Here is a 22,377-nt window from a genome sequence, read left to right as displayed (position 1 = left end):
TGGAAATACTGAAGAAAGTAGAAATACCTCAACATTGTACTTACAAGTACATACTTGAGCACTTAGTTACTTTCCACCACTGGGAGAGTGTCACGTAATGTGATGTAGGTGTCCTGGAACAAGTCACTGAACCGTTAAACCTGCCTGTTTAGAGCCACTGTTTCCTAAACAGTGGGTCGGGGCCCATCTTTGAGTCACGGACCAATTTTTTGGGGGTCGAGAGTAGTGTTGATTTTGACAGCAAATTTTGATTCTGTTTTAGTCATAGTCTTTTGAATACAATTCTGCTTAGTTTTTCTCATATTTTGGTCACCTGAAATGTTTTGCTTTCAGTCTAGTTTTAGTCTACTAAATCTACAGTTGATTTAGTAGACTAAAATGTATTTTTGGCGGCCCGTGATGCCGTCGAAATGGCAGATTTTCACTTAGCTGCATGCCGAAAATAGCTGATCTACAAGCTCACAATGCGTCGTGCGCATTGTGAGCTTGTAGATCAGCTACTTTTGGTCTGTGACACCTGCTCGCACCCATGATCAGACTTAGTTCTTAGTTCTACTTGATCTTTTCTCCACTTAGTCCCTCCCTAACATTTATGAAATTGTCAGTATATTTAGTCATAGCTTTAGTCACCATAGCTTAGTTTTTATGTAGTTTTCATCAACACTGGTCGCGAGTAAATATCTCCTTTTTTCTCCTCCCCAAGCTGTCCACAACGGCAGTGCCAAGGGCGTGGCGGTGGGTCGGGACACAGCTCAGCTGCAGCTGTCCTGGGTCATGGTTCTGGCTGGGGTCTCTCTGGCCGTCCTCATCGTAGTGGCTCTGGGACTCTACCTCATGTTAACAGGTGAGCAGTGGTGGTAAAAGTACTTTTTTTTTTTTTTACTTAAATAAAAGTATCAATACGTAAAAGTTTGGTGTTCAACATTTTACTTGAGTAAAATTACAACAGATTTGCACACCATTTTCACGATTAAAAAAAATAAATAGCAGATCTACAAGCTCGTAGATCTGCTATTTTTACAGAGCCAAAGAAATCTTAAAATGACACAGATGCGTTCCCGGTCTTAAAGGATTAAGGTACTTAGAGATGGATCGTCACCGCCTACAGTATTTTCCTCTTTCCCCACTATCTCAGTTTATCAGAGGCAGAACCCTAAAGAGATGGGTGGCAAGCACACACCTGAAAAACACAAAGGTAAATACACACTAATATATCATGAAACACAGAGATCCCATCTATAAAGCCATTTCAGTCAGACAACTCTTGGATTGAATGAATGCATGTATTGAGCATGAATATAAATGTATTGAGCATGAATATGTATAAACATATTTGGCGTCAAGGCTCGGTCTCATTTCATTCATTCTCTCTAAGCATGGATTATTATAATACGTTATTTGCCATAATTGCCAAATAGATCTTACAGGGAACGAAATAGACCCCCATAAGGGAATCAGAATGTGACTGATCAGCTGGTCAGGTATTGGCGTTCTTTTGAGTTGTCTGCCTGAACTTAATCTCTCAAGACAGATTCACATCCTGTTATCCACATTCAATAGGCTCTATGCACAGCAGCCATATTGGACAGAAATTGGGCCTCTTCCTTACTTCCTTCACATGTGTTACCAATGATACTAATGAAGGCTCTGTTCCATTCTGGTCAGGGTGCTGATATGTGCATGTTGGCTCACTAGAAACACTCCATTTTGGTTCCCAAATGGTCCCTTATGGTGGGTGTGTAACTCTGAGAGTGTTGGAACCAAATGGACCCTTACGGGTCCATTTGGTTCCATTTGTACACTCTCAGAGTTATGGGGGTCCTTGAAAATAAGACAACCACTATGCCACACTAAATGGAACAGAGCCTTAATTAGTGTCATTGTTAACACCTGTGAAGGAAGTAAGGAAGCGGCCCAATTAATTCCCAATATGGCTGCTGTGCAGAGCCTATTGGGAGATCCCCCCAGAGGGGAGATGACAATTTTTAGAAAGTTGCAGAAAAAAATTTGAACGGTTTTGAAAATGTTCTTGTACTGTACAGTATAATGACATGCCCAATAATACGCCTGCTGGTTGAAAGTGTTTTTAATTATTGTAATTTTGCGTGTGTTTTCACAGACGTCCATGTGGAGCCTATGGACTGTATGATCCCTGTAGTCCAAACCCACACTCCTCCTCCTCACACACACATGTCCATGACTGACACACCTCGCCTTGGGAACTTTGAGAAGACCAACTTACTCTCTGACTGAAACAAACACACAAACAAACACTTTAGATCTCAATAGATCAAGAAATTACAAAGTATGCCTGTGAAGTTCTCCGTTAAAGGACGACTTCACCCATTTTCAACCTCCTGTCTTCATCATTATAATTGGTCCTCACCAATGCTCATGGTTAAATGGTAAAAAGAAAAATCTGCTTGGCCTGTTTTCTCATAGGAGGGCTGTGGACACTTCAGAAACCCGCCTACCAGTGACATCATCATTAGGCAGGTTTTTTTTCTAAACAATATTTTTTTTAGAATGTTTTTAATGCAAGAACAATGGCTTCCATTATAGCACGCTAACTTTCCAGGAATAGAAAGCCTGCTGTTTCTTATGACCTTTGATTACCCATCGATGATGTCACTGGTAGGCGGGTTTCTGAACTGTCCACAGCCCTCCTCTGAGACAAAAAGGTTACCATCTTATAATGAGCATTAGTGAGGACCAATTATATGAAGATAAGGTTGAAAATGGCTGAAGTTGACCTTTAAGTGTGGTAGAGAATGCTGACTGTGATAATGTCAAAGATTAGGTTGTTCAGTTTCGTTTTAACGTTGATAGGGACATCTCATTTTTTACAAGGGTTAGGGTTAGGGTTACACACACACACACACACACACACACACACACACACACACACACACACACACACACACACACACACACACACACACACACACACACACACACACACACATACACACACACACACACACACACACACACACACACACACACACATACATACACGTACATAAGTATGTATGTGCACGCACGCACGCCCCAATACCTCGACGTGATGATAACAAATATTATATTTTGTTTTCCAAAATGGCAAAACATAGGAGATCTACAAGCTCAAAACACGTGTCACACTGCAACGTGTTGTGAGTTTGTAGATTGGCTATTTTTGCTATTTAGGACAATTATTTGAAAGTGCAAGATCTAAAGCAACACTATGCAACTTTCCTCTTCTACCCCGGATTTGAACCGGGTTATAATGCATTAACATACTCTACCTTACAGATTGGACAAAATTGAAATGTATTCATATTTTTAAAAAGTTACATAGTGAGGATTTAAGAGATTAAAACCAGGAAAAGAAAACACTTAGAGGTCTTCAACAGGGGCCCGCGACCCCTAGGGGGTCCGGAGGTACTGCAGGGGGTCCGCAAAATTGTTGTTTGATTAAACAATATTTTTGTTTGAAAAAAGTTTTTTCCCCCAAAATGTCAAATTGTCTTTAAACATAACATGAATCCATAGCAAACAGATAAATGGAGGCACAATGCACAATAACATGGTATGTTTATACATATTTTGTAGAGATTTTTTATTTTGCACACCTATTGGGGCAGGTGCGTAGGAGCAGGCAATATAATATACAATATATGTGGTAGCCCCCCCTACCCTACGAGGTAGGGGGTCCCTGCTCCATCTCCCCATCAGTTTGGGGGTCCCTGGCCTGAAAAGGTTGAAGACCCCTGAGACCAGACGATATATCTAGTCTCATATCACAGAGTCCATGTACTACAGTGGTTCTCAAGTACATAGGAGATATATATATATATATATATATATATATATATATATATATATATATATATATATATATATATATATAAATAAATAATATGGCAAAACACTAAAGATTGAAATGATAATTCCTCTATACCCAAGCCCAAACCAATACTCCATTCAAGACTGTGTCTAATATACTGTGCACCAGTGTTGATTTTGACAACAAATTTCTTTTGCAAAACAAAAGTATTTGGAATAAAATTGAAGTTATTTTTAGTCACATTTTAGTAATCTGAAATGTTTTAGTTTTAGTCCATCGTCAAATAAAAAGGAAAAACAGCGCCCTCTGCTGTTTTTCTCTTATTCATGGATCTGTTCTTGAGAGTTTTAGTCTGATATTAGTCGACTAAATATCATAAGATTAATAGTCGACTAAATCTACAGTTAATTTAATTTTAAAAAATGTATCTTGTCCATTAGGGTGTCGTAATGCCTGATTTATGCTTGGCTGCATGTCGAAACTAGCCGATCTACAAGATCGCAACGCGTCGCAGCGCGACGCGTTGCGATCTTGTAGATCTGCTATTTTCAGAGCGCGACACCCATGCGCAAACAGGCATAAAATGACTTGTCTTTTAGTTCTAATGGATCTCTTCTGCACTAGTACCTAGTTTGTATTTTTTGATGAAAGTATCAATTATATCTAGTCATACTTTTAGTCATTATAGCTTAGTTTTTATTAAGTCAGTGAAAAAAGGCAGTCGACGAACATTTTTCGAACATTCTCACATCCCAAATAAGTGACTATACACTTTAAAAACAAGCCCCAAAAATATCCAATATTTACAAGCGACAGGAAAGCAAGCCCAAAGTCGCTTATTATTAGTGGTGGAAAAATTATTCAAATTCTTTGCTTAAGTAAAAGTACCAATACTGCAATATAAAAATACTCTGTTACAAGTAAAAGTCCAGAATTAAAAATGTACTTGAGTAAAAGTACAAAAGTATTGGCATCAAAATGTACTTAAAGTACCAAAAGTAAAAGTACTAAATATTTGAAAATAGCAGATCTACAAGCTCACAACGCGTCGCGATGCGACGCGTTGTGAGCTTGTAGATCGGCTATTTTCAAATAGCCTATGTATAAAATAGGGCGAAAGTGGGTAATGTATGTTTTATAATATCATAGTTTATATCTGAAAAGTAACTAGTAACTAAGGTTTTCAAGTAAATGTAGTGGAGTAAAAGTACAATATTTGCCTCTGAGATGTAGTGGAGTAGAAGTAAAAGTATTGGAAGTTGGAAATACTCAAGTAAAGTACAAATACCTCAAAATTGTATTTAAGTACAGTACTTAAGTAAATGTACTTAGTTACTTTCCACCATTATTAGCAGACTTGGCAACGCTGCACACGAGTATACCAGGAACTGTGAAGGCTGTTTGGTTTGCAGGGGAAAAACAACAACTTTCATTTCCTTGTTTGTGTTGTATAATGCAGTCAAATGATGACTGCAACCACTTAACCCATTCAATCCGGGAACGCAGATCTGTGTCACCACTTAAACCATTATTTTATACTTTGGCTATTCAAAAATAGCAGATATACAAGCTCATAGCGTGGCACCAAGTGCCGCGCTATGAGCTTGTCGATCTACTATTTTTTTTTAATCTTGAAAATGTGTGCAAATCTTTGAATGTATATATTTTTGAAAGCAAAATGTTTTAACTCAATTCTTTGCTTCTGAGGGTCCCTGGAACAACATATTTTGAGTTGGGGGGGTCTGTGGCCAAATACATATCAGTTTGGGTGGTCCTTGACATGAAAAAGTTTGAGAACCACTATAGCAACAAAACTGTTTAAAGTCATAGTTTTTTTTAATACAGTTCGGTTTAGTTTTAGTCATATTTTAGTCACCTTAAATGTTTTAGTTTCAGTCTAGTTTTAGTTTCAGTCTAGTTTTAGTTGACTAAATATCATAAGATTTTAGTCGATTAAATCTACAGACTAAAATGTATTTTTGGCGGGCCGTGATCCTATCGAAATTTCAAATGTTCACTTAGCTGCATGCGAAAATAGCTGATCTACAAGCTCACTGGGTTAAAACAAGGCAAATGGCTGCCAACATGTTTGGACCACAACCGGTCTTCATCATTTCATCCTGATGATGAAGACCTGTTGAGATGGACACATGATGGATGGCGTTTGCACTTGTTTTAACAAAGACCCTTTCCCTCCTTTTTATTGATGAGTGCCCGGATCCTCTGCTTTTTCATGTTTTATCTTGTTTGATCATGCAGGAACACCTGGTTGAGTTGTTTTCTATGTATATAATGTGGTTGTGTTTTCTGTTGTGTTGTGCTGTGTTGTGTTTGGCACGTCTGTCTGTAAACAGCATTACAGCAGTGTAATGAATGTCATGACTGTGACTCAGGATACTTTTTATTTTTTATAAACCACAAAAAAGGTCCAAACATCTACCAGAATGCTGTGTATTTTTTTATTTGACTTTGGCAGGGTGAACTGTACTGTAGCTCGCTGTACTGTTGTTGGCCTCGGGCCAAACTTTTTCGAAGCCATTAGATTGTGGGCCAAAACACAACAAATGGCTAATTTAGGACCTAGAACTTGCAACAAACAACCTTAAATACTGTATACAATAATAATTAACTATATTGCTATAAAAGTTAATAAATACAAGATGTGTGTGGTATAACGTTCAAGGATGAAGCATGCACAAAAAAAGATTACACAAGCATTTCTGTTCTGTGTGCACCGTGGCACTTATAGAGGATATTTAGTTTATCAGAAAGTTTCAAAATAACTTTTTATCTGGAGACAGAGAGTCATGATACTCCTTTTGGAACAAGGGCTCTTCCATGGTTCAAGGTAGAGACCTTGAACCATGGAAGAGCCCTTGTTCCAAAACGGAAAGAAACAATGTGTAATTTATGGCATGTGATGTGAAACACGGCTTTGGGTTGTTTTTCATCCAAAAGTCTCAAGAGGAAAGTTGACAGTGAAAACATAACATTCAAAGAATGTTAAAATAGAACTATTTGTTCTACCTGGACTGTATTGTATTGCTTACCACTGGTGTACACGTTATTATTGAAATTAACATTGATTTTACAATATAAATTGGGGTCCCAGAGATATAAATGCCATTACATGGGGGTCCGTAGCCTAATGCATGTCAAACTGGGGGTCCTTGAAATTAAAATAGTTGAGAATCACTGCTAGAGCCGTAAAAATGTTCTCTTGGGGGTCCCTGGCATATCTTTTCAAATGGGGGTCCGCGGGCTAATAAGTGTCAATTTGGGGGTCCTTGACATGAAAACTTTTGAGAACCACTGGTTTAAGCAAGGTCCTCGAGCGACTACATGTCTAGCATTCAAAACTCAGAGCTTATTATTACATAGTTGTTTGCCCTCTTTGTTTGGCCCTGGTGATATGAAGGTGAAAACAAGTTTGGCGTTGTTCAGAGTATGAATGCTGCAGCCTTTCCCATACACCTGCGTTGCACAAAGCCAGTTCCCAGAAGGACATTTGCATTCCTGCTTTGACTGTAGTATATTTTGTGACAGCATAGAATACGCATTCAAACTGAGACAGATTACCATGTTTTTTGCATCTCTGCGTCACATGCGATACAGTGCATAACTAGGCAATTTACAATGTAGGCATTTAGCAGACGGTGGACCCTCTTATCCAGAGAAATCGTGAAAACAGCATAGGATTGTTTAAAGATTCTGAGTTATCAAAAATAATTGGTAATATATTCCAGAATTATGAAAAATTGTATAATTCAATGTGCATCTACAAGCTCACAACGCCTCACTATGCGAGGCGGACATGTAGATAAGCTATTTTCACAATGTTTGCCTCTTTCTTAGGTAATATTTGGCCAATTAAAAAGGGATTTAAAGTCCTTAAATTGTACTAATTAAACTGCACATTAAACTTGTGCAGATACCCTGTATACATTTACACAGATTATTGCCAGACCCAAGGGGTCGGCCTACATGAGGCTTTGTCGGTCGGTCTGTCCCTCTCTTCCTCTTTTCTCTGTCCCTCTTTTCCTCCCTCTGTCCCTCTTTTCCTATGCACACACGTCATGCGAAGTCCGGCCATTCAGATTTCAACCACTAGGGGTCTGGCAGTACCAGGTCTCCTGGTTCCCTTGTTTTTTTGCACATTAAGCTAATCATCTGGGGACCCCCAAAATGATTTAGAGACCACCCTGGGGGTCCCGACCCCAGGTTGGGAACCGCTGCTCTATTTGGAGAAGTCTAACGATGACCTTTGACCCTGCCTCTGTGAAGTGCGCAGACGTCAACAATACACAAGGTCTCCCTCGCCTCCAACTGCTCAGAGAACTTCCCCTTTCCGTCTGCTATGCAGTGGCGGAAAGCTTTTACTTTTAAAACAATCAAAGTACACGTCACGTCACGTCACGTCACGTCACGTCACGTCACGTCACACTGCGACAAAAAATCCACGAATGTGAACTTGGCCTTATATGTTTATCTGTTCATGACCAGGAAGTGTGTTGAGAATTCATGGCTCGATGCTTCACTCTGCTTTTGCATACATTACATCATGTATGCAAATGAAATGGTCTGAGAGCCTCCTACCAGGAAGACGCACACACACACACACACACACACACACACACACACACACACACACACACACACACACACACACACACACACACACACACACACACACACACTACATTACATACTGTATGCAAATTAACTGGTCTGAGAGCCTTCTACCAGGAAGAGAGACGTACGCACGCACGAGTTCTGACGATGTGCACAGCAAACACGTGTGACACAGATCTGATGTAACCTGACTTAACATGCAACCACTTAACCCATTCAATCCGGGAACGCATCACGTGTCACTTTAGATTTCTTTGACTATTCAAAAATAGCAGATACACAAGCTCATAGCGTGGCACCGAGTGCCGCGCTATGAGCTTGTAGATCTGCTATTTTTGAAAAATCGTGAAGATTTGTTTATATCCACCATGACAATGTCCTGCTCGGCACTGGACACTTCACCCCCTGGCTGCCACCAGCACAGGCTTGGGTTTTAATTCTGTATAAAGTCCTACTGTTTTTGCCCTAAATATGTTATGCTCATTTAGGTCATGGTCAATTGAGAAAAAAATGTAAATATTACAATTTAAATGCTTACATGGCACACTTTAGTGGCACAGTAATTATGGAAGACATCTCCCTTCCACGTGAGGAAAACTCACTCCATTACAACAATGGAATTATACACGTCTCTGCCATGAGTCATAAAACGCAACCAGTAGTGTTTTTGGGGAACATTGCTGGCAACGCTTTTGGCTTGTTGTGCCATGAGTCATTTCTTGGTGACATTGAGGAAATAATTCACACTGGGTTATCTAATATGACTTATGACTCTAAAAGGGCACAACTGTAATTCATGACAACAGAAACTATAGTGTGATTTAGTGGTGTTAACTCTGCAAGAGGCTTGTCGTCTATGAGGGGGTTAAAACATTTAAGGTTGACAGAGGTTTAGTCCAAGTCTATGATGAGAGAGAAAGAAAGAAAGAAAGCAAGAAAGAAAGAAGGTTTATTTTGTTAAAAAGTGAAAGCTTCTGGCTGTAATCATTGCAATAACCTCTAGCAATAGCGTCTACTAATCCTATATTGCCTAATGCAACGTTTTTCAGTCCAAGGACCCCTTAACTGAGAGAAAGAGATGAAGCAGGGACCCCACCACTACATATTTTATTGAACCGTGTTGCAGAATAAACTTTTTCTTAGATTTCATAGATAGTTGGATTCGTGCAAATATGTATTTTCATATAGTATTGTATTTTAACTTTTTAAACCCTAAATATTTAGTCAACTTGACCGTTGGCTCTGGTCCTTGGTCTGCTCTTTTCCCCTCTATACCAACTCTCAGAAAATAGCCACACCAGGGGCCACGTCAGGGGTCCCCACAGGCACACTGTTGCTCCAATCTGCACCAAACTTTGCTCAAACGCTGTGTGTGTGTGTGTGTGTGTGTGTGTGTGTGTGTGTGTGTGTGTGTGTGTGTGTGTGTGTGTGTGTGTGTGTGTGTGTGTGTGTGTGTGTGTGTGTGTGTGTGTGTGTGTGTGTGTGTGTGTGTGTGTGTGTGTGTGTGTGTGTGTGTGTGTGTGTGTGTGTGTGTGTGTGCGTGTGTGCGCGCGTGTCAAAGAAGAATGATGTGGATGATAATGACTTACTACTCTACTAGGCAAAGATGATGGTGATGAGCTGGCCAATGGCGCCGTCTTCTGGCCAGCAGGAGGCAAAGCAGACATTTTCTACATTTTAATGTAAGGTAATGTAAAGTAAAGGAGACATATCACAGATAGTCCATTCACACATGTACATATAACATACTACTAATACATACTCATGTCTTGTATCTTCATACATTAACCATCTTTGGTTGCACACATAACATACGCTGACTGTGTGACAACGTTAGCACTCAGGAAAAACTATCATTTTCTACACTTTTGTGTTTTTTTGTCCCTTCATTTTCTCCGCACCACCCTTTACTTTTTAGACCATGTTGTTTTTGTTTTGTTTCATGTTGTTTTTGTTTTGTTTTTGTCCATTTTTACCTGTCCTGCACCACGCATCTTGCAATGAAACCTTGTCCGTCCCCACGGACCGAATCTCCGCCTCTTGTTCACTTGTCAGTTGTCAAGTTGTCACCCATTGGACAGCGCAAGGTAATTAGAAAACAATGAACAGCAAATGAAACAGGTTCACCACATTTACTTTTTGGAGTTTAAATAATCCATGGCATGCTAATGTCCATCTATTCATCAATCAATTATTTGACTACTCCAGTCTTTGTTGCCAGACCCAAGGGGTCGGGCTTACATGAGGCTTTGTATCTGTTTTCTCCATACATGGGCATGGTCACTTTGTCCCCCGGCCCCAGCCAAAAAAGTCTGTCCCCCTTTCGTCATAGAAGGGACATAGAAGGGACACACGTCATGCGTAGCCCGGCCATTCAGATTTCAACCACTAGGGGTCTGGCAGTACCAGGTCTCCTGGTTTGATTGATTGATGTACTTTATTTAGTAAGACATGAGAACAACAGTACATGGAAGTACAAATTCACAATACAAGGTCTACTAAACTGGAAGACTCATAAAAGCACAGAGCTTGTTTCAAATGAGTTCCCCATGCACACAAATCATGATGACATATAAGAGACAGACAGATATACACAACTACTATAGAATGTCATACAATCAGTTTACAGGTTACTGGTATGAAGAGTGAGAAATATGTACAAAAGGAGAAGGAGAGAGGGGGGGGGGGGGTAGGGGGGTAGGTTAGGTTAGGACTTAGACAGGGGCCATTTTCCAATTGCAGCCTCCTGAAGGTGTATCTTTAGGGCTGTTTTGAAAGAGAGTAGGGTTTTACACTCCTTTACTCCTTTTGGTAGGGCGTTCCACATTTTTGATGAATAGCATGAGAACGAGTTACTTCCCTTTGTTGAGCCAAAAAAGGGTTGGACAAGGTTTGTGGAGCTGCCTCTGGTATTGTGATCGTGGACATCATTAACATTTTGGAAGTATTTTGACAAATACAGGGGGATCCCAATGTTGTGATATATCTTGAAGACCAGGCCCATAGCAAGTTGCTGTACTCTGTCCGCAACCCTAAGCCATCCAATCCTATCAAAATGATCAGGGGTTAGATGGATTTTGTAGTTGAGGCCAAGAAGTAGCCTTACAAGTTTGTTTTGGGATGTTTGGAGCCTTGTTTTTAAGGCCTTGGTGGTGTTGTGATACCATGAAGTACATGCATAATCGTAATGACCTTGTATGAGGGCCACTGCAAGAGTCTTCAGAGTCTTCTTACTGACTTTACGATCAATACTCCGCAAATAGCGTGTTTTTTTGTGGACCGTTTTGATCGTTTTTTCAGCATTTTTGTCACCAGAGAGGTCAGCCTCCCTTGTTTACTTTACATGGATATAATATTTTTGGCTTTGAAGTTAGTGTACCCGTTTAGCCACTTTGGTAGATGAACATATCATCTACATTTGTGGGGTGTAACTTTCTATCTGGGAACGTATCTGATCAAGCGTATACTATTGATAATGTGCCTAGTCCTGGTGCCTGCGCAAATTGACATTGTTGGGCGTGCATGGCAACAGTTTGTGTAGTGTTTGACGTCAGACCAAAAAAATAAGATAAAATAGAAAAGTGCGCTCTTCAGAGCGTAAATCTCCACCAGTCCTGGTGGCCTACCCAGGGCTGTCTGTGCCATTTGTGGGGTGCAGCCACCAGGGCATGTGGAAGATAGTTTGTACGACAGACAACTGTCAACTGGAAACTGTTTGTGGTGCCCACTATGGGCAGAAGTGAAAGCGGTTCTAAAGAGGCCCCTCAACATGCTATGGCATCTTGGATATGATTAGATGTTGCGGAACGAGCTGGAGGAAGAAGCTAAGTGGATCTTTATTATGTGTGAAGGAACTTTTAGGCAAACAGTGTATGGAGTACCAAAACCAGGCCCCCCAGGGGTTTTGAAGCAACTTTTTCAATTAAACAAGTTATTTTTTGTATAATCTTTCACTGGTATATTTTTCACAATCTTGGGGGGGACAACTCTGTATAGGCACTGGAAATGTCCTGGAGATTTATTTATTTATGTATTTTACAGTTAATAAATACCATTTCCTAACGACTTGCCTGCTGCGTTCCAAGAAGTGTACATTTCAAGTCGGACACTTTGATTGGCTAATGATAATAAAAACATAATTGGCACAAGGGATTAACAATCAGACTTTGCAGATTAGAGAAATTTGAATGACACAAAGAATTACGAATTACATGAAGTATTTTACGAGACCGGGGACACTGCGTTATGCGCACGCAACAATGTATTTTAAGGCATTAAACATAGGCTAACACAGTAGGGCCCAGTCGCTAGTACAGCGACAAAGACTGGATGCAAGCCGAGTGAACTACAGTGGATTCGAACACCTAGACTCTGTGATGATTCTATCGCCAAAAACATCTACAAAATCTCAATTTTAGATTTCTGTATTTGAAAACGTTGACAATCTGTCTCAACCAATCACAATGCGAGGTCGGAACAAACCGTGACATCACAGCCAACATAAAAGAGAAAGGGTTTGCGTCGCTCAGTCTCACTCTCTTAGCATCTTTTATACAGTAGAAGATATTCCTGCCATTACAGCTCACCAACGTATATATTCTTAAACGAATTTTGACAGAATATACAGCCACAGAGAGAGAAACATGTCAGAATTCATTGAACGTGTGGCAGAGGAGTCTGAGCAGGAGGACTCTGTAGAGAAAGAGCTTGAGTCGAAGAAGACACAGAGTTTTAAGGAGGATGACGATGAGGAGGACGAGAACACAGAAGACCAGGACGAGCGAGGGAATTTAAGGGGACTCATCGACGACGGAGACCATGAGGAGGAGGAGGAGGAAGAGGTGGAAGCAGGAAGAGGTAGTGACTCCGAGGATGAAGTCAGGAATCGACGGAAGAAGCGCAACTACGAGGTGGATGACGATGATCTTGACCTCATGGAGGAGAACCTGGGCGTTAAAGTTAAAAGGAGGAAAAAGAAATATGACCGTTTGAAGACAATGGACGACGACGAAGAGGATGACGATGACGATATGAAAGGCTTAATCGCGGATGAGATCTTTACCGGCGATGGGGACGGCGAGAGTGAGCTGCGGGAGGGTGAGACCGTCGATGCGGTGCTTCAGCGAGGCGACGAAGGAGAGGGAGAGGAGTCGGACATAGATGACTTCATTGTGGACGATGACGGCCAACCCATCACCAAGAGGAGGGGATACACCGACGCAGCCTTGCAGGAAGCCCAGGACATCTTCTTCGGCGGGGACTTCGACGCCGACTTTGCGGCCGAGAGGGAGGGCAGGAAGAGCATACTGGAGCTCTACGAGCCCAGCGAGCTGGAGCGCAGCCACCTGACCAAAGAAGACAACGTGATCCGCTCCACCGACATGCCAGAGAGGTTCCAGTTGCGCTCGATCCCAGTGCAATCTGCGGAGGACGACGAGCTGGAGGAAGAAGCTAAGTGGATCTTTAGACACGGCTTCTCCGCCCTGACCATTTCCATGCAGAAGAGCAGAGATCACCTAGACAGAGGAATGAACACGAACTTCCGGAGGAAAGGCCCAAGCACGATCGCCAAGATAAAGGAGGCCCTCAACTTCACGAGGAACCAGCACCTTGAGGTCCCGTTCATAGCGTTCTACAGAAAGGAGTATGTGGAACCAGAGCTAAACCTCAATGACCTTTGGAGGGTGTGGCAGTGGGACGAGAAGTGGACTCAGCTGAAGACGCGCAAGCAGAATCTGATGCGGCTCTTCCAGAGGATGCAGTCCTACCAGTTTGAGCGGATCTCCTCCGACCCTGAAAAACCCCTGGCCGATGGCATCCGTCCCCTGGATTCCACCGATATGGAGAGGCTGAAAGACATCCAGACCCTCGATGAGCTGACCGACGTGTACGACTACTTTCTGCTATACTACAGCCGACACATCCCCAAAATCAGGAACTCTTTAAAGGTCGGCAAGACTAGACTCAAGAAGGTCAAGGAGGTGTCAGAGGATGGTGAGGAGGAGGAGTTGGAGGTAGAAGAGGAAGAGGAGGAGCACAAAGGACCAGACCTGAAGCAGGCCTCACGCAGGAACATGTACAGCATCTGCCAGAGTGTGGGACTTGATGGCTTGGCCAAAAAGTTTGGCTTAACACCAGAGAAATTTGGAGAAAATTTACGAGACAGCTACCAGCGCCACGAGGTGGAGCAGTTCCAAGCCGAACCCATGGAGTTGGCCAAAGATTATGTCTGCAGTCAGTTCACTACTCCCGAAGCAGTGCTTAAAGGGACCAGGTACATGGTGGCCTTGCAGATTGCCCGGGAGCCCCTAGTTCGGCAGGTCCTCAGGCAAACCTTCGAGAGGGCGATGGTCAACATCAAGCCAACCAAGAAAGGAAAGAAGGAGATAGATGAGGCCCACTTCGCCTACCCGTTCAAGTACCTCAAGAACAAGGCTGTGACAAAGCTAAACGGTGATCAGTTCCTCAAGATGTGCTTGGCTGAGAAAGAGGGGCTGCTCACCATGAATATCTGTATAGATAGGATCGCTGTCAAAGGCGACCAGACTTACTTTGATGAGATCAAACAGCTCTACTACAGGGATGCGTTCAGCCACCAGGTACAAGAATGGAACAGGCAGAGGGCCTTGGCCATAGAGATGGCCCTCACTCAGTTCCTCTACCCTCAGATGTCTGAGGAACTGAAGAACAAGCTTGTTGCCGAGGCCAAGGAGCACGTCGTCCGGTCCTGCAGCCGGCGGCTGTACCACTGGCTGAGGGTGGCTCCGTACAGGCCAGATCAGCAGGTGGAAGACGATGACCTGATGAATGAGAGTCAAGGCAAAGGTATCCGAGTCCTGGGAGTCGCCTACGCCTCCAGCAGGGACACGCCTGTGTTTTGTGCTCTCATCAATGGCGAGGGAGAGGTAATCGACTTCCTGCGTCTGTCCTACTTCATGATGAGGAGGAACTCTTTTAGGGAAGACGAGAGGGAGAAAAAAGCCAACGATATTGGAAAACTGAAGGCGTTTCTGAGTAGCAAGAAACCTCGCGTGGTTGCTGTTGCTGGGGAGAATAGAGATGCCCAAATGATAATTGATGACATCAGAAGGACCATCGCTGAGCTCGAACAAGAATCCTCTCTGTCCCCGGTGGGAGTGGAGCTGGTGGACAATCACCTGGCTACGCTGTACATGAACAGCAAGAAGTCTGAAGCTGATTTCAGAGACTACCCGCCCCTGCTGCGACAGGCTGTGTCCATAGCCAGGGTGATCCAGGATCCTCTGGTGGAGTACGCTCACGTCTGCAACAGTGACGAGGACATCCTCTGCCTCAAGCTGCACCCACTACAGGAGCACGTGGTGAAAGAGGGGCTGCTCAATGTTCTGCACTGTGAATTCATCAACCGCGTCAACGAGGTCGGAGTGGACGTGAACAGGGCCATCTGCCATCCTCACACTCAGAGCCTGGTCCAGTACGTGTGTGGCCTCGGACAAAGGAAGGGCTCTCACCTCCTCAAGATCCTGAAGCAGAACAACACTCGTCTGGAGAACAGGACCCAGCTTCACAGCTTATGTCACATGGGGCCCAAGGTCTTCATCAACTGTGCCGGTTTTATCAGGATTGACACCGTGTCACTCGAGGACAGCACAGAGTCATACATTGAGGTTCTAGATGGTTCTCGGGTACACCCAGAGACGTACGAGTGGGCTCGGAAGATGGCCATGGACGCCATGGAGTATGACGAGTCGGTGGAGGATGCCAACCCAGCTGGAGCCCTGGAGGAGATTGTGGAGAACCCGGACCATCTCAAAGACCTGGACCTGGACAACTTTGTGGAGGAGCTGGAGAGACAGGGTTATGGCAACAAGCAAATCAGTCTTTATGACATCCGCGCTGAGCTGAGCTGCAGGTACAGAGACCTGAGAATTGACTACAGAGCCCCCAACACCGAGGAGGTATTTAACCTGCTCACAAAGGAGACACCAGAGACCTTCAATAGAGGCAAGTTGATCACGAGCACAGTAGTAAACATTGTTTACAAGCGGGCCCAAAGGGAGAGCTACGACCAGGCCATCCGCAATGACTCCACCGGGCTGTGGCAGTGTCCCCTATGTCTGCAGGCCAACTTCCCTGATCTCAGCAAGGTGTGGAACCACTTTGACAGTGGCTCCTGTCCGGGAAACGCCATCGGCGTTCGGACCAGGTTGGACAACGGTGTCCAGGGGTTCATCCCCAAAAAGTTCCTCAGCGACAAGGTGGTAACACACCCCGAGGAGAGGGTCAAGGTGGGCATGATGGTCCACTGCCGCATCATGAAGATTGACATTGAGAGGTTCAGCGTTGACCTGACGTGCCGTACCTCCGACCTGATGGACAAGAGCGACGAGTGGAAGCTCCCCAAGGATAGCTTCTACGACTTTGAAATGGAGGCAGAGGACATGGAGAGGGATGAGGAACTGGAGAAGAAACAACAGCGAACACCCTACATAAAGCGTGTTATTGACCACCCCAACTTCAAGAACATCAGCTTTAAAGAGGCAGAGAAGATGATGGAGTCCATGGGCCAGGGAGAGTTGGTCTTCAGGCCCAGCAGCAAAGGAGTGAACCACCTCACTGTTACCTGGAAGGTGGTGGATGGCATTTACCAGCACGTGGACGTGAGAGAGGAGGGCAAGGAGAATGCCTTCAGCTTGGGACAGACGCTGTGGATCAACACGATGGATTTTGAAGATTTGGACGAGATCACAGCCCGCTACATCCAGCCGATGGCTGCATTCGCCCAGGATCTGCTGGAGCACAAGTACTTCCAGGAGTGCAACGGAGGAGACAGCAAGACCATGGAGGAGCTGCTGACGAAGACGAAGAGGGAGAAGACTGCGTTTACTCCATATTTTATCTCGGCCTGCAAGGATCTGCCGGGGAAATTCATGCTGGGCTACCATCCTGGTGGGAAGCCGCGTGTCGAATATGTGACCATCACCAAGGACGGCTTCCGGTATCGCTCCCAGATATTCCCTAAGGTTAACACACTGTTTCGCTGGTTCAAGGACCACTATAAAGAGCCCTTGCCAGGCAGAACCCCAAGTAACAACAGCAGAACCCCTAGTAACAGCAGCAGAACCCTGAGTAACAGCAGCAGAACCTCAAGTAACGGCAGCAGAACAAGGATACCTGCATCGGTGAACACCACGCCGGCGAACGTTAACGTTGCAGACCCGACGCGAGCCGCCAGCACTCTGCCGTGCAAAATGAACAACCCGAGGTCCGGCGCCGTCGCTGCAGGCCAGGGCCAGAAGCCCGACGCCACGCAGGCTCCATGCAGCTCCGGTAAGTATGGTGGCGGCAGCTCCTCGGCCTATCATGTGTTCGCCACACCCCAGCAACTCACGGCCGAACCACCCATGTTTGACAGCCAGGTACTCCAGGTACACGACACCCAGCCAGCAGGGCCCGGGCAAACCGCGGTATCCCCGCTCCACCCTGCAGTCAGTGCACTGCCACACCCACAGCCACTCGCACCAAGTGGTCCTGTCCATATGTGACGAGTTGGGGGTGAGAATGTGTTGACTAGGGTGAAGTGTGTTGTGTGAGAGCCAAGGTGAGAGCCCCCCTCTACTCATCAAAAAAGAGCAGTACAGCAGGTTTCTAACAACAAAAAATAATAAACAAATGTCACCCTGCTAGTTTCTCCCATCTGGCCTACTTAAAGGAGCAGTTCACCCAAAAAGTACCTATTTTTATCAATTATACACCCTATGAAGCCTTGAATTCATGGAGATTTTTTTTATTTTGTCACATTCCTAAGCCAATAATTTGATGACCGGTGGAGTGTCCGGTAGGAGACTTGTGGTCATCGAATTATTGGCTTAGGACAAATAAAGTCCTTTGGCTGCGACAAAAACTAAACAATCTCTGGCGACCTGTACCCAGAGGCCGTGCTGGTTCACCTTGTCCTCACAGGGAGTTGATCGTCCACTAGCCTTTGTTCTCTGGTGATTTTAAGACAAGTTAAACTATTCAGTGGTGGATCTGTTCTTCAGCAGATCTGTATAGTTTTTTTGATTACGTACATTTCGTCTTTATTACCTATTTGACACCTTTCGGTTTGCACACTTAACAACATTACGCTTTCAGAATTATTATTTTTTTAATTACAGTGTCACGTGTGATTTTATAGCTATTGCTTTTGTACCGGTGTTTTGCTCACATCTATTTTATTTTACATTTTTGTGTATTATATTAACCCTCCACCCGCCTACCCTATTGAATCATGTTCATTATATGGTTGTATGTGTTTTTTATGTGATTAGTCCAGGGGGCTTCAACGTTTTTCAGGCCAAGGACCCCTTAGCTGAGCGAAAGAGGAAGCAAGGACCCCCCAGCCCTACTATAAAATTGTGTTGCAGATGAAACGTTTTCATAGATTTAAATTTATAGCTTCATTCATCAGTGTTGTGTAAATTCATGTTTTTTTGTTTATTTCATACATTTAAACACTTAAACCCTCAAAACTTGACCGTAAGCTCTGTATACTTGGTTTGCTCCCTTTTCCCTCTACGAAAATAGCAGATCTACGAGCTCACAATGCCTCACAGCGCGATTATTTGCAATCCATGTCATAATTTTCTCTCTAAGGTGCTTGGAGTGGGGATAGTTTTTTTTCTCTCTCTTCACGGAGTGGCGTACTGTAGGAGTTGAAATCTCTTGCTGTTGGATGCTGCAGTTTGACCTTATCATCGAAAATGGTAAATGGTGCATTTATATAGCGCTTCTATCCGAAGCGCTTTACATTGATTGTGCCATCAACCCATTCACACACACATTCATTCATACACCGATGGCGGAGGAAACCATGCAAGGCACCAACCTGCTCATCGGGAGCAATTAGGGGTTCAGCGTCTTGCTCAAGGACACTTCGACACTAACTCTAGGGGAGCGCCCCAGCCCGGGATCGAACTGGGAACCTTGCGGTTTTTCCAGTTCACTCTACCCGGCCACTCTACCCATGAGCCACTGCCGCCCCATCGAACTATGGGATGGTAACTACGCTGTCCAGGAGATGGGATCCAAAAAGACGTAGAAGTGGGTGTGTCTCAGACTTTAGTCCCTCCCACCAAGGAGGCATAGGGCGCATCCACACATGAGCTGCAAGTTGACGCTCTGAAGTCGGAAGTCCCATCCACTCCCATGTTAAGTTAAAAACCGGAAGTTCCGTCCCGATGCGCGTCTGAAGCGCATATCCGGGTTCCGGTTTTCTTTGAGTAACGGCCAGAAATGGCCGGAACCGGAACAAGGGCTTGCGACCCTAGCGTCAACTTGCAGCTCATGTGTGGATGCACCCATAGAGGAATTGAGATAAGAGAGGATACAAGACAAACAAAAAGAAAGACATGCCATCTCCGCTTTACTTCTACTACTTTTAGGTAGCTTTTTAGGAGACCGGAAGCATGTTGGAGTCTATTATTTCCAATGGAAGAGTGGACGTGAACACTGCTTCTGAACCATTCTTTAGCCCCATCGTAACTGAACTAAATATTGGACCCAATCGTCACAAATACATTTTTTGAGATAATCAAAATGATTTTTTGCATAATCGTAAAAATAATTTCCATGTTGAAAAACATTTGAAAAAATAGTGTAAATAGCAGATCTAAAACCTCAAAATGCGTAAAAATGTGACATGTTTTATTTTTTCTTTAAGAGGATCTCTGGCTAATAAGCCAAATATGTCTTAATACATTATAATTGCCCTCTATAACAAAAATGTTAAATTTAAAACTATTAAATATTATTTTAGAAATAGTTAATCTTTCACACAATAGGGACAACTCCCGTCACAAGTTGATGATGTCATTGTCTGGTCCAGCCCTATGGAATGTATGGAATGCATGTGCTAATAAAAAGTATTTAAAATATTGTTGTGATGCTCATATTAACCTTAGGAAGTATTCAGTTGTTTTTCAGTTAGCACATGCATTCCATACTCCATTGGGGTGGACCAAACATGGACATATGACATCATCAACTTGCGACAAGAGCGGTCCCTATTGAGTGAAAGTCAAACTATTTATAAAATAAATAAAACATGCAAGGTGTTTTTCATTTCAAATTTTTGTTATATAGGGCATAATAGTAATTTGTATTATATATGTCCGTGCTTGAAACAAACAAACAAACACATTGAGCGAGGATCATAGAGTTATAATATATCTGGGCGAGGATCCCCAATGTACGAACATTGAGAGCTCATGAAAATGTCCCATAAAGGAGGTAAAATGAGTCAAATGGTGTCTGTAGGGCTATTGATAAATGAACACCTGACGTCAGTGGGAGAGGAGATATTACGTGTTTTGGAAAAACAGCAACATGATGTTTGTAGTGTGAAGCTTAATGTCAGAGTGTTGTTTGTGTTGGAGCTCCTCAGTGCGGCTGCAGAGTTCATGTGCAACCTCTTCCAGAGAGATGGAGAGTCAGAAGACACGAAACAAACTGCTGGACGTGATGCTACAGCCACACATCAAACTTCACAGAGCAGGTTGGTCCATGCTTCATGTCAAACACGTGTTTACATGTTTACATTCCACACAAGCTTAGCCCCACAAGTAGCTAAGGTCCTACCTAATGGCTTGAACTGTTGATTGATTGATTGATTGATTGATTGAATACTTTATGAACAGTTAGCAAAAAAAATAAATCACATAAACTACAGTTCAATACAAATAAGGGGTGCAATAAGGGAACAGGATTAAAGCACTATGGCTTGTTTCCATTGGGGTCATGTGTATTCAATTAATTGAAACATTTAGTGACTGACAAATTTACAATAGCCTACTATGCAAAAACATCATATAAACGAGTTGTAATCAAAAAGAAAAATATGTACAGTAAATAGTTGTGTGTGGGGGGGGGTAGGGCGGTCACCAGCAAGACCTCAGAAAGGAGGACACTTTTGCGTGGCACGATGTGCCCACAAAAGGCACAGCAAGGACCCCCACATTTATAAGTATTTAGCCGTGGACCCCCTTCTCAAAATATTTTGAGATATTCCAGATTTTTGCCTTTATTTATAGGACAGTAGCTGACAGGAAATGGGTGACATGCAGCAAAGGCCGTCTGGATCGGGACTCGAACCCGCACCATGCTGTTAGGCTACACTGAGCCTATAGGTGCCTGGACCGATACGCCAGCGTATTTTATTAATGTAACAAAAATAAATACAAAACAATTATATTCTATTGAAGAAAATATAATTTATTTATATTACATATGTTTAATACAAACGACAAATGCAAGAGATAGAAAAGATTAACTAAAATGCTGGTGAATGAATGAATAAATAAATTAACAAATAAATAAATACATAAATAAATACATAAATAAATACATAAATATATAAATAAATAAATACATCAATAGATTTTTTTAACATTTTTGGAGGGATGGATGAAGGATGGATGCTAATGGATGAAGAATGGATGATGATGGATGAAGGATGGATGATCAGGATAAACAGGTGTTGAAGTGCTGCAGGATGAACTGCAGACAGGAGATCAGCTCTCTGCGAATCCCTTCCCACACACACTGTCTGTTCACCTGAGAGAGAGAGAGACAGACAGGCAGGCAGGCAGACAGACAGACAGACAGACAGACAGACAGACAGACAGTTCAATTAAGGCATTTTTCAGACTCCCTTATCCAGAGCGATCAGACTAAACTAGAAACTGAGCCCCCCCCCATAAGAGAAGATTACAAATATTTAAAAATGTTATTTCAAGATTTCTTTTTTTTCTTTTTTAGATCTGTTATTTTTGAATAGCTGAAATACAAATAGGGTTAAAGGGATAGTTCACCCCCCAAAAAAGACATTTTTTTCTTACTCTTTTAGTCACCCCATGGAGATGTCATGGATTTTTTTTTGCTGTAATTTTTTGGGT

At 43.1% G+C, this 22,377-nt stretch overlaps 2 protein-coding genes across 4 annotated transcripts in view; both read left to right on the top strand.

Annotated features, from left to right (window-relative positions):
* il17rel (interleukin 17 receptor E-like) overlaps positions 1-22,377 on the top strand; it is a 448,078-nt gene that overhangs the window by 26,423 nt on the left and 399,278 nt on the right. For 2 of the 3 annotated variants that reach the window (XM_084050058.1, XM_084050057.1), the window contains 3 exons: positions 704-844; positions 1,136-1,195; positions 2,120-2,590. In XM_084050058.1, the coding sequence (XP_083906184.1) occupies positions 704-844; positions 1,136-1,195; positions 2,120-2,253 (335 nt within the window). In that variant the 3' untranslated portion in view covers positions 2,254-2,590. Of the gene's footprint in view, positions 1-703; positions 864-1,135; positions 1,196-2,119; positions 2,591-22,377 lie in introns of those variants that run through there. The other variant, XM_084050059.1, reaches the window with a different exon arrangement.
* Positions 13,105-18,010, top strand: LOC311040065 (transcription elongation factor SPT6-like; the record flags this gene model as incomplete). The annotated part of the gene is given in 2 exon segments (XM_084050137.1): positions 13,105-17,847; positions 17,849-18,010. Coding segments are annotated over 2 exon segments (4,905 nt in total).

Source organism: Gymnoscopelus microlampas (genome assembly GCF_963454915.1).
Source record: "Gymnoscopelus microlampas genome assembly, chromosome: 23".
Lineage (NCBI taxonomy): Eukaryota > Metazoa > Chordata > Actinopteri > Myctophiformes > Myctophidae > Gymnoscopelus > Gymnoscopelus microlampas.
Note: the sequence above shows the minus strand (reverse complement) of the source record. Positions and strands in the feature narration are given on the sequence as shown.